This window comes from Lipotes vexillifer, unplaced genomic scaffold, assembly GCF_000442215.2.
Source record: "Lipotes vexillifer unplaced genomic scaffold, Lipotes_vexillifer_v1.1 scaffold13, whole genome shotgun sequence".
NCBI classification, from domain to species: domain Eukaryota; kingdom Metazoa; phylum Chordata; class Mammalia; order Artiodactyla; family Lipotidae; genus Lipotes; species Lipotes vexillifer.
In genome coordinates, this window is record NW_006790761.1 from 908,296 (window position 1) to 924,073 (window position 15,778).

At 48.9% G+C, this 15,778-nt stretch overlaps 1 protein-coding gene across 1 annotated transcript; it reads left to right on the forward strand.

Moving 5' to 3' along the window:
• Positions 1–4,469: 4,469 nt before the first annotated feature.
• Positions 4,470–14,005, forward strand: LOC103069676 (cytochrome P450 4B1). Its single transcript, XM_082931323.1, is given in 17 exon segments — positions 4,470–4,513; positions 6,516–6,631; positions 6,799–6,843; positions 7,417–7,440; positions 7,443–7,543; positions 8,539–8,660; positions 8,920–9,074; positions 9,228–9,340; positions 10,129–10,192; positions 10,195–10,318; positions 12,231–12,331; positions 12,334–12,363; positions 13,168–13,232; positions 13,333–13,372; positions 13,375–13,408; positions 13,832–13,941; positions 13,944–14,005. Coding segments are annotated over 17 exon segments (1,350 nt in total).
• Positions 14,006–15,778: the final 1,773 nt, after the last annotated feature.

Genomic DNA, 15,778 nt, shown 5'->3' on the forward strand with positions numbered 1-15,778 from the left:
CACTACTAAATAACCAAGACATCACTGATGAAATCAAAAAGTACCTAGAAACAAATGACAGTGGAAACATGATGACCCAAAACCTATGAGATGCAGCAAAAGCAGCTCCAAGAGGGAAGTTTATAGCAATACACTCCTACCTCAAGAAACAAGAAACATCTCAAATAAACAACCTAACCTTACACCTAAAGCAATTAGAGAAAGAAGAACAAAAAAACTCCAAAATTAGTAGAACTAAAGAAATCATAAAGATCAGATCAGAAATAAATGAAAAAGAAGCAAAGGAAATGATAGCAAAGATCAATAAAACTAAAAGCTGGTTCTTTGAGAAGATAAACAAAATTGATAAACCATTAGCCAGACTCATCAAGAAAAAAAGGGAGAAGACTCAAATCAATAGAATCAGAAATGAAAAAAGAGAAGTAACAACTGACACTGCAGAAATACAAAGGATCATGAGAGATTACCACAAGCAACTATATGCCAATAAAATGGCCAACTGGAAGAAATGGACAAATTCTTAGAAAAGCACAAGCTTCCAAGACTGAACCAGGAAGAAATAGAAAATATAAACAGACCAATCACAAGCACTGAAATTGAAACTGTGATTAAAAATCTTCCAACAAACAAAAGCCCAGGACCAGATGGCTTCACAGGCGAATTCTATCAGACATTTAGAGAAGAGCTGACTCCTATCCTTCTCAAACTCGTCCAAAATATAGCAGAGGGAGGAACCCTCCCCAACTCATTCTACGAGGCCACCATCACCCTGATACCAAAACCAGACAAAGATGTCACAAAGAAAGAAAACTACAGGCCAATATCACTGATGAACATAGATGCAAAAATCCTCAACAAAATACTAGCAAACAGAATCCAGCAGCATATTAAAAGGATCATACACCATGATCAAGTAGGGTTTATCCCAGGAATGCAAGGATTCTACAAAATACGCAAATCAGTCAATGTGATACACCATATTAACAAACTGAAGGATAAAAACCATATGATCATCTCAATAGATGCAGAAGAAACTTTTGACAAAATTCAACACCCATTTATGGTAGAAACGCTCCAGAAAGTAGGCATAGAGGGAACTTACCTCAGCACAATAAAGGCCATATGTGACAAACCCACAGCCAACATTGTTCTCAATGGTGAAAAACTGAAACCATTTCCACTAAGATCAGGAATAAGACAAGGTTGCCCATCCTCACCACTATTATTCAACACAGTTTTGGAAGTTTTAACCACAGCAATCAGAGAAGAAAAACAAAAGGAAGCCAAATTGGAAAAGAAGAAGTAAAGCTGTCACTGTTTGCAGATGACATGATACTATACAAAGAGAATCCTAAAGATGCCACCAGAAAACTACTAGAGCTAATCAATGAATTTGGTAAAGTAGCAGGATACAAAATTAATGCACAGAAATCCCTTGCATTTCTATACACTAATGATGAAAAACCTGAAAGAGAAATTAAGGAAACACTCCCATAAACCATGAATAAAATACCTAGGAATAAACTTACCTAAAAAGACAAAAGACCTGTATGCAGAAAGCTATAAGACACTGATGAAAGAAATTAAAGATGATACAAACAGATGGAGATATACACCATGTTCCTGTATTAGAAGATTCAATATTGTGAAAATGACTATACTACACAAAGCAATCTACAGATTCAGTGCAATCCCTATCAAACTACCACTGGCATTTTTCACAGAACTGGAACAAAATATTTCACAATTTGTATGGAAACACAAAATGCCCAGAATAGCCAAAGCAATCTTGAGAAAGAAAAACGGAGCTGGAGGAATCAGGCTCTCTGACTTCAGATTATATTACAAAGCTACAGCAATCAAGACAGTATTGGACTGGCACAAAAACAGAAATATAGATCAATGGAACAGGATAGAGAACCCAGAGAAAAACCCACACACATATGGCCACCTTATCTTTGATAAAGGAGGCAAGAATATACAATGGAGAAAAGACAGCCTCTTCAACAAGTGGTGCTGGGAAAACTGGACAGCTACATGTAAAAGAATGAAATTAGAACACTCCCTAGCACCATACACAAAAATAAACTCAAAATGGATTAAAGGCCTAAATGTAAGGCCAGACACTATCAAACTTAGAGGAAAACAGGCAGAACACTCTATGACATAAATCACAGCAAGATCTTTTTTGACCCACCTCCTAGAGAAATGGAAATAAAAACAAAAATAAACAAATGGCACCTGATGAAACTTAAAAGCTTTTGCACAGGAAAGGAAACCATAAACAAGACAAAAAGACAACCCTCAGAATGGGAGAAAATATTTGCAAATGAAGAAACTGACAAAAGATTAATCTCCAAAATATACAAGCAGTTCATGCAGCTCAATATTAAAAAAACAAACAATCCAGTTAAAAAAAGGGCAAAAGACCTAAATAGACATTTCTCTAAAGAAGATATACAGATTGCCAACAAACACATGAAAGGATGCTCAACATCACTAATCATTAGAGGAATGCAAATCAAAACTACAATGAGGTATCACCTCAAACAAGTCAGAATGGCCATCATCAAAAATCTACAAACAATGAATGCTGGAGAGGGTGTAGAGAAAAGGGAACCCTCAATACACTGTTGGTGGGTATGTAAATTGATACAGCCACTATGGACAACAGTATGGAAGTTCCTTAAAAAATGAAAAATAGAACTACCATACGACCCAGGAATCCCACTACTGGGCATATACCCTGAGAAAACCATATTCAAAGAGAGTCATGTACCACAATATTCATTGCAGCACTATTTACCATAGCCAGGACACGGAAGCAATGTAAGTGTCCATCGACAGATGAGTGGATAAAGATGAGGTGGCACATATATACAATGGAATATTACTCAGCCATAAAAAGAAACGACATTGAGTTATTTGTAGCGAGGTGGATGGACCTAGAAACTGTCATACAGAGTGAAGTAAGTCAGAAAGAGAAAAATACTGCATGCTAACACATATATATGGAATCTAAAAAAAAAAGAAAAGGAAATGGTTCTGAAGAACCTAGGGACAGGACAGGAATAAAGATGCAGACGTAGAGAATGGACTTGAGGACACAGGGAGGGGGAAGGGTAAGCTGGGACAAAGTGAGATAGTGGAATGGACATATATACACTACCAAATGTAAAACAGATAGCTAGTGGGAAGCAGAGCATAGCACAGGGAGATCAGCTTGATGCTTTGTGTCCACCTAGAGGGGTGGGATAGGGAGGGTGGGAGGGAGACGCAAGAGGGAGGAGATATGGGGATATATGTATATGTATAGCTGATTCACTTTATCATAGAGCAGAAACTAACATGCCATTGTAAAGCAATTATACTCCAGTAAAGATGTTAAAAATACATAAATAAATAAATAATAAAAAATAAAGGTCAAGGCTTTTCCCAGTTTTGTGGGCAATAAAAAAATAAAAATAAAAAAAGATGTCTCGGAGGATGGATAGGAGAATACCAGTTGGCAACGCTAGAAAAATTTTAATGTATTAGCAAATCCATGGATATCATACATAAAAAAGCCAGGGATGACGACACCATCTTCAACCCAACACTTCTCTCACTTTTCTCGTCATTATCTCCTTCTAGGTCATAGCCAAGACCCAAAACGCAGAAAGTAAAAAAAAAAAGAATTTCAGGAAGAATTCCTTGGAAGGCATCCTCCAAGGGGCCCCATTTCCTACAGACCTGCTCTTCCACCTATTTACCTCTTACTCCCAACACCCTCCTCCTTTGCCTGTCCTCGTGACAGCTAATTCATTACACAACCCATGGGGCCAGAGTTCTTTTCTTTCTCCCCTAAATCCTGGGCTCAGTCCAAACTACAGGGCATGTGACCACTTACATTCATTCCTCTCCACTTTCCCCCAGTTCTGTGGTTGCTCTCCATCCCCCTCTGGGCCCCGCTCGCCCCCACACACCCCCACAGGGACTCTTGGACTCCAACTCTTTCTTTGAAGTGGGAGAGCCTGGGTTTGAATTCTGGTTGTACCTCTTTCTTTCCCTCCCTCAGTCCTCGGCTTCTTCTATATAGGTGGGCTCACAATGCTCGGTACTAGTGAACACTAGTGAGCACTTCCTATGTTCTAGGCACTGAGCAAAGCCCAGTATATGGTTTCTCCCACAACAATCCTACAAAACTGATTTTTTAAAAAAATCCCCATGCTCTAGAGGAGAAAACTAAGGCACAAAGAGCTTAGCTGCTTGCTCGGGGTCACTCTGTTGATAAGAAGTAGAGCCAGGATTCAAACCCAGGGAGTCTAGCTCCAGAGACTTTGCTGTTAACCGTGAACGTAAAGAGATGACTAGTGGGTTGAGCCTCTGTTCCATACATGACAGCCCCCTAATTTTCCAGGGGCGTTTCATGCTTGGTCTGTTTTCCAGTGTTTCCAAGTAGCAGGAGACTGTTTCAGGTTATCAACTCCATGTACTGGTATAAATGCAAGCCTCACTATCCAGGGCTGCTTTTGTGAGAAAGGGTTAGGCAAACCATGTGCTTAGATGGAGCAGTCATTGAAAATGATGTTTATGGAGACTTTTCAATGAGCTTATAACAAAGTGATCAAAGCAGACTGTAAAACTCTCTGTAGCGTATGAGCTGAACTAAAAAAAACTGTGTCATCTGTGGTCAGTATTTATTAACCAGTAAATATTTTTCCCATTCATTTGGTACCCACACAACACAACTAAGGACTCCTTGAAGGTTGTCACTAGGCGTTCTATATCCTCATACCTTCCATAGCCTGGACCAGAGGACTGTGCCTACTGATGATGTCCAATAAATACTGACTGATTTGATGAACAGATGAAGGAGGGACAAGCACAACTTTGCACTGGTTACATCATCACCTTCAACAGACCAGGGTCAGGTTTGAGTGTCATATTTTACAAAGGAAATGAATATTTTTTTTCCAGGATGCTTCCTGATTCAGTTCATAGGCAACAGAAAGGCAGAAGAGGGGATGTAGTCAATTCCCAAGGCAGCAGCTTGAAGCGATTACTGCTGTGGGGAGATCACTCCAGGCACTTCTTGTTTTCTGTGTTTGAAAAAGTTGGGTTTGATGCTGATGCAATTTATCATATCGTGATTACTTTTACTCTCCTACAAAGGCTGCAACTTCCAGGCAAAAGTTTTCTAAACCTAAATATTTGCTTGCTTTCCCCATCTAGTGCAAGGCACAGAACTATTCTGTTTATTTTCACCTGGGTCAATCTATATCATCACATTTTACCTGGAATGAGATACAGAAGTGATTCTGAGAAAGTGAGGTATCTTACTCTGTACCCTGCTCGACACAGGCAGTATAAGCAGGAAAGGTTTCAAACTATCTCCTCAACGTTTGCGTAGTGCTTATACTTTCCAAAGCACAGTCACAATGAGTCCTCAATTTACCAGGTGTTATTAACCTTGGTTTATGGACAAGAAAACAGGGCCAGAGATGTCAGTTGACTTTTCAAGGCACAAAGCAAGTAAGTGTCAGAGTTAAGACCATCACCTCAAATTTCTAACTCCAGGTTTGCTAATAGCATTGCTCTCACTCATTTTGTAGCTACTTGCTTTGTGCTGGCATGGTGCCAAGTGCTTTCTCTATGATGTCTCTTCATCCTTTCAATACTCTGTCCTAGAGCACACACCACCCTCTGGACAATCTCTCCAACCTTATCTCAGGCCACTGGCCTATGTAGTGGCAGCTCCTGGGAGACACCATACTTTTTCCTACTCCAGACTCTGTGCTTGCTGTTCCCTCTCCCTGGAATGCTCTTCCCTCACTCTTCACATGGTCAGCTCCTTATCCTTCCAGTTTGACCTTGGATGTCCTTTCCAGCAAGAGCCCATCCTGGGTCACCCTACATAAGCAGGGCCTCCCGTTGGTCTCTCTCTCCCAGTGCTGTGTTTATTTCCTTCTTATGACTCACTACTTTCTGCAATCTTTTTACTTTGTTGTTTACTTGTTTATTATCAGTCTTCCCCCCATAGAAGGAAAGGGCAAGATCATGTTTCTCTCATTCCCCTGAGACAGGGCTCTGCACATAGCAGGTCCTCAATAAAAATGTGTTGCATGACATAACAGGGTGGGAATCAAGGTGGTTTCTGTATTGAACAAGAAGCTGGAATTCTCTTTCTAATGAAAAATTTTGATGCTGAAAAGAAATCTCTTTCTGGCTACGGTGGAGATCGGGTATTGTTGGCAGGGCACAGATGGAAGTAGGTTGACCAGTTTGGGGTTGCTGGGCTCACCCATGAGCAATAAGAAGGTGGCTTGGACTTAGAGCAGTGGCTATGGGGCTGGAGAGGGGACTGAGCCCAGAGATGTGTAGGATAGGGTGACTGGCTAGGAGAGAGGGTGCAGGAGGAGGGAGGGGTGCTCCCTGGCCCTTCCTGGGCAGCCTCCTCTCTTCCCTGCTGGCCTGGCTGGTGACACTGGGTTCCCAAGTGACCTGGCCTTCTGTTGCCATTTCAAATCCGGCAGATGGGAAGTCTGGACAAGGTGGTGTCCCTACTCCCACCCAGTCTGGTTGGGGCAGTTCCTTGGCTTCCTGAACATCTATGACCCTGACTACACCAAAGCTGTGTACAGTCGAGGAGGTGAGGGCTCTTGGGAGAAGGTGGAGCTTCCTGAGAGCAAAGGAACCATGTGGGGAGGGGTCCTGGGCCTGTGCCCTAAGTCTAGGCAGCTGAGGTCCCCATTTCCGGAGGTTTCCCTCCGGAAATCCCCAGTCCCTGCTTGACCCAAGCTTCTCTTTGTCCTGCAGACCCTAAGGCCCCGGATGTTTTTGACTTCTTCCTCCAGTGGATTGGTGAGCAGGCACCTGCCTTTCCTGCCCTTGGTGCTGGGTGAGCAGGAGCCTTCCCTGTCCGGACCTCCCTGCCCAGTGCCCACTCTGGTAGTTGTTCCATCCACCAGACCACCTGGCCCCCAACTGCCTATGCTAAGCTCAGCTGCTCAGTAGGAAACGCGGGAGGAAGCAGGAGAGCTCCAGGCTGCCAGGGATGTGGGTCTCAGGCACCTTCTCCTGCCAGAGCGTCTCTACCCACGAGAGGCAGGGCAAAGGCTCTGGACAATGTGTCCCTGTGAGGAACCGCTTCCCGGAGGAGGCGGCACTAGAGGTGATCCAGGAGGTTTTATTGGTGGCACTTGCTGGGGCAAGGGCCTGAGGAAAGGAGTGGTGGCAGGACCCAGGCTGGTGTCACCAGAGGCTGCGAGGCTGGGTGGGCTGGAAGGCAGAGCTGGGTTGGGATGCAAGGCTGGGCAGGGAGGACGGGGGCGGGGTTGGGTGGGTTGGCTGTGCTTGGCCCCGGGCTGCCGGCTGCCGGGGATGGGGCAGAATTGTGTGACCTGACCGGCCCGCCTTCTCCCATCCCTTCCCCAGGGAAAGGCTTGCTGCTCCTCCAGGGGACAAGTGGTTTCAGCATCGCAAGCTGCTCACACCTGGCTTCCCCTATGACGTGCTGAAGCCCTACGTGGCCGTGTTCGCTGAGTCCACACGTGCCATGCTGGCGAGCTCCCCAAGCCAGGCTCCTGGAGGCTTTGCTGCAGGGCCAGTTTTCCCTGGGGGAGGCCAGTGAGGAGAATTGCTGAGGCCCCGAGGCCCATTTCTGTGTGCAGTAGCTGTGCGAGCCTTGCCCTGCCTGACACCTGCTGCGGGCTGGGCGCTGACCAGGTGCTGAGGCTCCAAGTGGCCAGGCAGCCCCAGCCCTTGTCTCCACCAGGAGACCCAGGCCTCCCTCTTCCCAGATCAAAGGGCCTCTGTGAGACCCCAGTAAAGCTCCTACTGTAGCCGATTTGAGGGCTGCCTGTACTTGAGAATATTAGGAAGACCTTCCACATATCTAAAAAGTGTCTCCTCATTCTTGGCGTAGCACGACTGCCTGAAATCACATCAAGAGCAACTCATCTCTAAAATGGATGCCGGAGGACTTCCCTGGCGGTCCAGTGCTTATGACTCTGTGCTCCCAATGCAAGGGGCACGGGTTTGATCCCCGGTCGGGGAACTAAGATCCTGCATGGCGTGGCCTAAAACATAAAATAAAATAAAATAAAAATAAAATAGAATAGAATAGAATAAAATAAAATAAAATAAATGGATGCCGGCATCAGGGGTCCAACTCAGAGTCTTAGGGCTGGATTATCCCCACACGTTACCCAGACTGGTCTTTCCCTTTGCAGGAGGCTCCTCCCCAGTATCACTGCAGGCCTGACTTACACACAGACTGTGCTGGGGAGTTCACCACCCCTCGGCCCTCCTCTGCCCTCACACACAGCTGCCTGGCTGGGAAGAAGCGTCTGTGTGTGCTGGGTGAGGCTGCCTCCTGGTTCTGCCCTCTGAGCCTGAAGCCTCTTCCCTCCACCACCCCCATAACAGCAGGATGGAGGCCAGGCCAGGGACCGGGGCTGTGCGGGGGGAGGACAGCAGTGGGTTCTGGAGGGCAGGTGTCAGGCACCCAGCCTGGCTGGCCTCTCTCCCTCATCACCTTCCATCTCTGGGTTCTAGGACAAGTGGGAGGAAAAGTCTCATGAACATAAGAGCTTTGACATCTTCTGCCATGTGGGCCACATGGCGCTGGACTGGCTCATAAAGTGCACCTTTGGCAGAGGAAAGAGCGGCCTGGGCCACAGGGCAGGGGGCTCTCGGGGCTGACTGCAGTCTCCACCCAGGCTGGCTTGGCGGGGCGAGGTGGCAGGACTCCCGGGCCCTGGTCTGAGAGGAGATAGGGTCCTGCCGTAGGGAGCTCAGCTCAGGTGGAGCTTTGGTGGGAGGTTGATGGCAGGGAGAGGACGGGCGAAGAGCACAGTGGCTGGGGCTAGATTGTGGAATGGAGCCGCTCAGGGGCTCTGCTGGGGGTCAGTGTCTGAGCTCCTTCCCTCCACTGTGCACGGACAGGAGCTACTGCCTGGCGGTCAGCGATCTCTCGCTGCTGATGCAGCAGCGCTTCGAGTCCTTCCAGTACCACAAGGACTGCATCTACTGGCTCACCCCGCAGGGCCGCCACTTCCTGCAGGCCTGCCAGGTGGCCCACGACCACACAGGTGGGACCTTCCTGCACGGCCCACCCATGGGAAGCCCAGGTTCTAGTCTAGCTCCTCCCGGGCCCTGGGGGACCCCTCCCATTGCAGGATATCCGTTCCCCTTCGGGCAGAGGGCGGGTCCCCAGGCAGTGACACCCTGTGCTCCCGGGACAGACCAGGTCATCAGGGAACGGAAGGCAGCCCTGCAGGACAAGAAAGAGAGGGAGAAGATGCAGAGCCGGAGGCACGTGGACTTCCTGGACGCTCTCCTCGAGGCCCGGGGGAGTGCACAGTCGCCCGCCCTGACCTGAGAACTTGTCCCACACAGGTCTTCAGAGTGTCCTCCTGGGACAGGGCTCACTGGACAGCAGCAGGGGCTAAGCATTTTCTTCCTCTTTCCTCAGCACATATGACCTGTTTCTTGTCCCATGATACATATCAGCAAAGGCTCAGAGGTGGGAAGGGGCTGGCTGTGGCTGGCCGTGGCACTGGGGAGAGATGTACTGGCAGGGGCGCTGGGTCACATGCCTGAAGTCCAATTCCAGACTTCTAAGACTCTGAAGAATCTTAGCACCCGCGAATCTTACAATCTTAGGCTTTATACATTACTTATTCATTCATTCACTCATTCAGTTGGTCCTTTATTCACTCACTCCACAAACTCACTGAGCCCTACCCTGGGTTAGTGCCCGTGCTAGGGATGCAGATGCTGAGAAAGCCCTGGCCTTGGCCTCCAGATGCTGACGTAGGTCTAGTGCAGGAGACAGGAGGTGGACATTGACAGACCTCTTCCTCCTCCGGGTGGTATTCTGTGTGTCAAGCGAGCCAAGATGACAGGGCTGGTGAAGTCACAGGCCACTTGGCCAGAGGGGTCAAAGAAGGCTTCCTGGAATAGGAGGCATCCAAGTTGTGCTTGGGAGAACAGATAGGAATCTAGGGGAAGGTCCTCGCACCCAGTCTGAAAAGGAGCTTTCCCTCCCTCCCCCAGACGTTCATTTGACAGCTACTGTTATGAGGTCTTGGTGGAACCTACCCCAGATGACTTGGGCGGTCACACTGTGCCTTTCTGACCCAGGATGAAGATGGGATCGAGCTGTCAGATGCATACCTCCGGGCCGAGGTGGACACGTTCATGTTTGAAGCCATGACACCACCACCAGTGGCATGTCCTGGTTTCTCTACTGCATGGCCCTGTACCCCGAGCGCCAGCATCGCTGTTGGGGGGAGGTGCGAGAGATTCTTGGGGACCGGGACTCCATCCAGTGGTGAGTGAGGCTGTGGGTGAGCCCTGTCTGTCCTGCTTCCCGGTCCCAGGGAAGAGCTGTGCTTACAGAGCCACCCTGGAAACCAGGTGACGGCAGGTAGCCCTTGTCCTTTTCCCCTTCAGTGCTGTGGCTTTGGGGGAAGCTATGTGTGGACACAGCCCTGAGCCTTTTCTCTGACAACAGACCCTTTTCAGATGGGAGTCATGGAAACAAGGTGGTCAGCAGGAGGCTGACCTGTGTTCCGGCTCCCTCTGCTGGCAGAACCTGAGTACCCTTCTGGGCTCCTGGACAGAGCAGGCAGCACGGGGAGAGAAAGGTTTGGAAACTGAGGATGCACAGAGCTAGGGTAGCCGGGGGAGCGGATTCCCTCCCACCTGCCTTTGGATGGCCTTGTGCAGCCTCTAGACTCCTCTGATGAAGGAGAAAAGGCTGTTTGCCAAACTCCATCACTTCAAAACTTGCAACTGTTTTCTGTTTCTTGGTTCAAACTTGAGCTCACTGACAAGACACCGGTTGACGCTGACCTCTCTGTGCAGAATGAGCTTTGGCGATCTCCCACGGGCCCCTCTCCCATCTGTGCCCTCTGTCCCCTCTCCCTTCCTCCCCTCAGGCCTTTGAGTCCTGTCACCTTTCTCTCTTTCTCACAGGGCTAGGCACAGAGCAGGGGCTCCGAAAATGCTCAAATGCTGAGAACTCCAGCATCCTGGTGAAGGATGTGTGGATTTATTGGTCAGACCCTGGAAACCCCCCAGGGCGTGTGGCCGTGTGCCAGGCGCTCTCCGGGGTTTGTGTGCGGAGGGGGTGGAGCCACGATACTGCCCTCGGGGAGTTTTCAGAAAGACAGGCTCACAGAACCAAAAGGCTAGAGAAAACCGCAGAACGGGCTAAGACTGCATGGCCCCGTGTTGAGAGCAGAGGAATCAAAAGGTGGGCCTGAGTTGGTTTCCTAAGGAGCCGTGAAACTCAGATAGGCAAAGGGGGAGAGCTGGGCCCTCCAGGTCAGGCAGCAATGTGAACAAGGCCTGGGGGCAGGGAGTTGAAACATTTATTTAATTTTCATTTCATTCCATTTCAAACTTGAAACAACTTAAAGGACACCTATTCAATGAAATGTAGAACACACATGAACAATGAGGACCGGGGGAATAAACCCTAAGTTGGGGCTCTGTAATAAGGTGTTGCACAGTAGTTATAGTTGGACCACATTTGGGTCTGAGCTTCCTAGTGGCAATATATTCCTATATATAGAAAATTACTCACCCTCCTCTGAGCTTGTCACTGTTTATGTATTTCTTTTTTTTTTTTAACATCTTTACTGAGGTATAATTGCTTTACAATGGTGTGTTAGTTTCTGCTTTATAACAAAGTGAATTAGTTATACATATACATATGTTCCCATATCTCTTCCCTCTTGCATCTCCCTCCCTCCCACCTTCCCTACCCCACCCCTCCAGGCGGTCACAAAGCAGCCGCGTGGCACCGGGATATCGGCTCGGCGCTTTATGCATTTCTTGCTTCAGTTGACCAGTGAATACCAGCCCCTGTTCCTCTCCATTCCAGCTCCCCAGGGAAACCAGCAGAACCTAAAGAACTGTCCCTTGTGGGGTTTCTGTGGGGCCCTGAGAGACACAGGAGCGACCTTGTGTTTGATGGCCGGAAGCACATACACCACCAGGGTCCTGTGCTTTCCTTCCTAGCAGTGCAGGTGAGGGAGGGATGGAGAAAAGTGGAGCTAGACCCCTGGGTCTGAGTGGCCACCCTATGTCTAGCCTGGCCTGGACATTTGGAGCACTCGTGTCCCTCTGACTCTTGGGTGTGTGATGGTGGTGAATGGAGGAGCTGGGGCTGGGCCCGCCTTCCCGCAGGACCGTGTTGCTCGCAGCCCGGAAAGGCCTGGCTGTGTTGCTGGCAGCGATGATCTGAGGAAGATGACCTACCTGACCATGTGCCTCAAGGAGAGCTTCCGCCTCTACCCCCGTGTGCCCCAGGTGTACCGCCAGCTCAGCAAGCCCGTCACTTTGTGGATGGTCGCTCTCTACCTGCAGGTGGGATGAGGTGGATTCTGGGTGGAACCGGAGTCCTTGCGGGTGCTCTCTGTACCCTCGCACCAGTGGGGAAGAGCCCAGGCTTTGTGTTTGGCCTGCGTCCAAGTCCTAGCTCCATAAGGTAGGGGTAAATCCCTCTACCTCTAAGCCTCTGCTCTCTCTTCTGTAACTGGGGATGAGAAGGGTCCCTGCCTTACTGGGTTGTTCTCAGGAGGAAAGAGACAATATTCGTCAGGGCTGTCATGTACCACCATGCAGGCTGGGCCCCGAGCAACTTCAGGAGGCATCATTCACTTCAGGTACGATGCTATGCCATGTACAACCCGTATGACCGTGTGTGGTAGCTTTGTAAGGAGTGTTGCTGGGTCTGAGTGTTGCTGGGTACGATGCTGGGTCTGACACCTAGTAAGCACCGATGAATGGTAGCTGTTACTGCTGATAGCATAATTTCATGAACAAGTACTCCCCTTGAGAGTCAGTTAATGGAAAGCAGAAAGTGTGATAGTCCTTGCCTGTCCTACCTCATGGTGGGGTGGGTGCATCAGTCCTTTGCTCCTTTTCCTTTCTACAAATGTCTGTGTCCAGTGTTGTGGTCAGTGAGCACAGGGGCTACAGGAAGTAGGTGTGATGATGATCAGAGGCACTTTGATGTGTTGAGGGTGGTCATGGACCCTCTGTCACTGGCAGTGCTCAGGGAGGGGCTGGTACCCAGTTAGGGGGACGTTAGGGGATTCTGGCCCTGTGAGGAGGTGGGCCTGGCTGCTTCATGACCACCTGGTCACCAGGCCTCTGCTCTGCGCACAGGTAGCCTGATTTCTCTGCACATCTATGCCCACCGTAGGAATAGTGCAGTGTGGCTTGAACCCGAGGTACGCCATCCCAGGGCCCAGAGGTCAGATGGGGTGGGTGGCTACGGGGTCAGCCTGCCCTAGGACCTGGAAGGTATTTAAGAAAGGCCTGTCCCCTCAGGTCTTCGACCCCCTGCCCTTTTCCCCGGAGAATGTGGTTGGATTTTTGCCTTCATTCTGCTCTCTGCTGGGCCCAGGTAAGGAGAGCCTAACATCCCTGGTCCTCTGGACCAGGGAGGTGAGGATGGAGGATGTCGTTGGGGACGCATCCTTTGGGGGAACTCTGGGATGAGGGGGACCATGCTGGGTGTGCGGTGACCCTGATGCAGGGGAAGTTTCAGGGACCTTCCTCCTACCATTAGCATAGTCTTGTACTTGGCAGGTGGGTGGGTGAGTCATTCCAAGAGAGACCCCCTAAGCCACAGCCCACAATGTGAACCTACCTGGTCTGGGACCCTCACCATACTCCCAGGATCTGTTTCTTAAGCCCAGGTCAATCAATCAATCAGCCAGTTATTCATCCAAAAAGAGCTACTGATTTCTGCTGGTCACTTAGAGCACTGTTTTTCATCACTCTGGACACCCTGTAGCCTGATGTCATTTTGTGCTGCTCATCGCAGGAACTGCCTTGCACAGCAGTTTGCCGTGAACAAGATGAATGTGGTCACAGCTCTCTGCTTGCTCTGTTTTGAGTTTTCCCTGGACCCCTCAAGGCCACCCATCCAGATACCCTGCTCTCCAAGAATGGCCTCCACCTCCACCTGAAGCCGCTGGGCCCTGGCTCTGGAAAGTAGATCTGCTGAGAGAAGGGCCCGAGCCAGCCCAGGCTGTGGCCTCTCCCTGGGTGCTGCCATCTCCAAGCTGGGCTGCAGAGTAGCTGTGTTCCTTTGTCTTCCGCAGGCTTGTGGATTAGAGGGGAATAGGCACCTGCATAGACGGTCACCTCGAGGGCAGTGCCATGTAAACATGTGTGTCTAAAAATGCGTACTATGCATGTGTTCCAGAGCTCACTCATTCATTCAACAAACATATGGTGAACACCTACTTGCTTCTAGACTCTCCCTGTATCTCTCATAATTGTTCATCTTTCTAAAATTTACACAGCGTTAGCTGCAGAAGCTCTGCCTTGGGGTCGGCGGTTATGAGCAGGCACTCGCCCACTTCACGTGATAGATGGATGGCTTTCGGGCCTGCCCCTTCACCGAGATCTGTCTCTTTGTTTAACTTTGTGTGTATGTTTTTGGAATATAACAGACATAAGGAAAAATTGCTTAAACCAAAAATACACAAGACAATGAATTTTAAAAAATATTTTGATTTATTTATTTTTGGCTGTGTTGAGTCTGTTGCTGCACGCGGGCTTTCTCTAGTCGTGGGGGCTACTCTCCGTCACTGTACGTGGGCTTCTCAATGCTGTGGCTTTTCTTGTTGCAGAGCATGGGCTCTAGGCACTCGGGCTTCAGTCGTGTGGCACGCAGGCTCAGTAGCTGTGGCTCGTGGGCTCTAGAGCACAGGCTCAGTAGTGGTGCATGGGCTTAGTTGCACAAGTGAAGAAATGGTTTCAACAGGCATCATCAGGGAGCAGAGCCCAGTGTCCCAACCATGTCTGGCCCACGGGTGGCTCTCGAGTCTAAGATGTGTCTACTTCCCTGATCTCTGGATCCTCAGGAGGCCAGTGAGGCAGGACTGAGGTGGCTGTTATCCCACTTAAATACTAAGGGAAGGAACCTGCCAAGATGCTCATTGGGGAGGAGCTTGAGCGGAGGCCTTCTGACACTGGCCTCTTTTGACTAAGACTCCATGGGTAGAATTGCCTTTCTCTCTGAGGACACGTGTCTGTGGGAGCTCTGGAGCCAGAGGGAAGGAGGAGGCTCCATGTGAGAGGGGAGCTGGGAGCAGCGGGCACCAAAGATGAATTCCACGTAATCCTACCCGCTCGCAAAACAAACCCTGCTGCCTCCTGGGATCCAGAGACTGTGTGCATGTGTGTGAGCAGAGCGTGGAGTGTACGAGGGGCACAGATAGGTGAGGCTGCACAGAGGTGACTGTCTATGTATGTGTCTGGGGGGTGTGCATAGGAGTGTGGACATAGTTGGGGTTTTTCCTACTGCGTGGAGCGAGCAGGGTCTCTTCCTAGTCACTCTCTTCAGCTCCTGTAAAATCCTGTGGTTATATATATGTATAACTGACTCACTCTGTTATAAAGCAGAAACTAACACACCATTGTAAAGCCATTATACCCCAATAAAGATGTTAAAAAAATAAAAATAAAAAATAAAATTTCCAAAAAAAAAAAAAAAAAAAGATAAAAATAACTGATATCTGCTTGTATAAGCTTTCTACCCCCCACTGATAATGCCTTTTGACAAAAGAACAAGATAGACTAAAATGATGGAACTGTGACATGAAATTTTGAAAAATATTTAAACATTTGGAACATATTTGAGGAACTCGAAAGTGTTTTTTAGAATCCGAAAATCGAAATGAATAATTCTGCATTTACTTAAGGCGCTGAGCCAAGTCTGTAAGGCTTCTTTGCTCAGGGCAGGATGGGCTCTGGCTGGGCC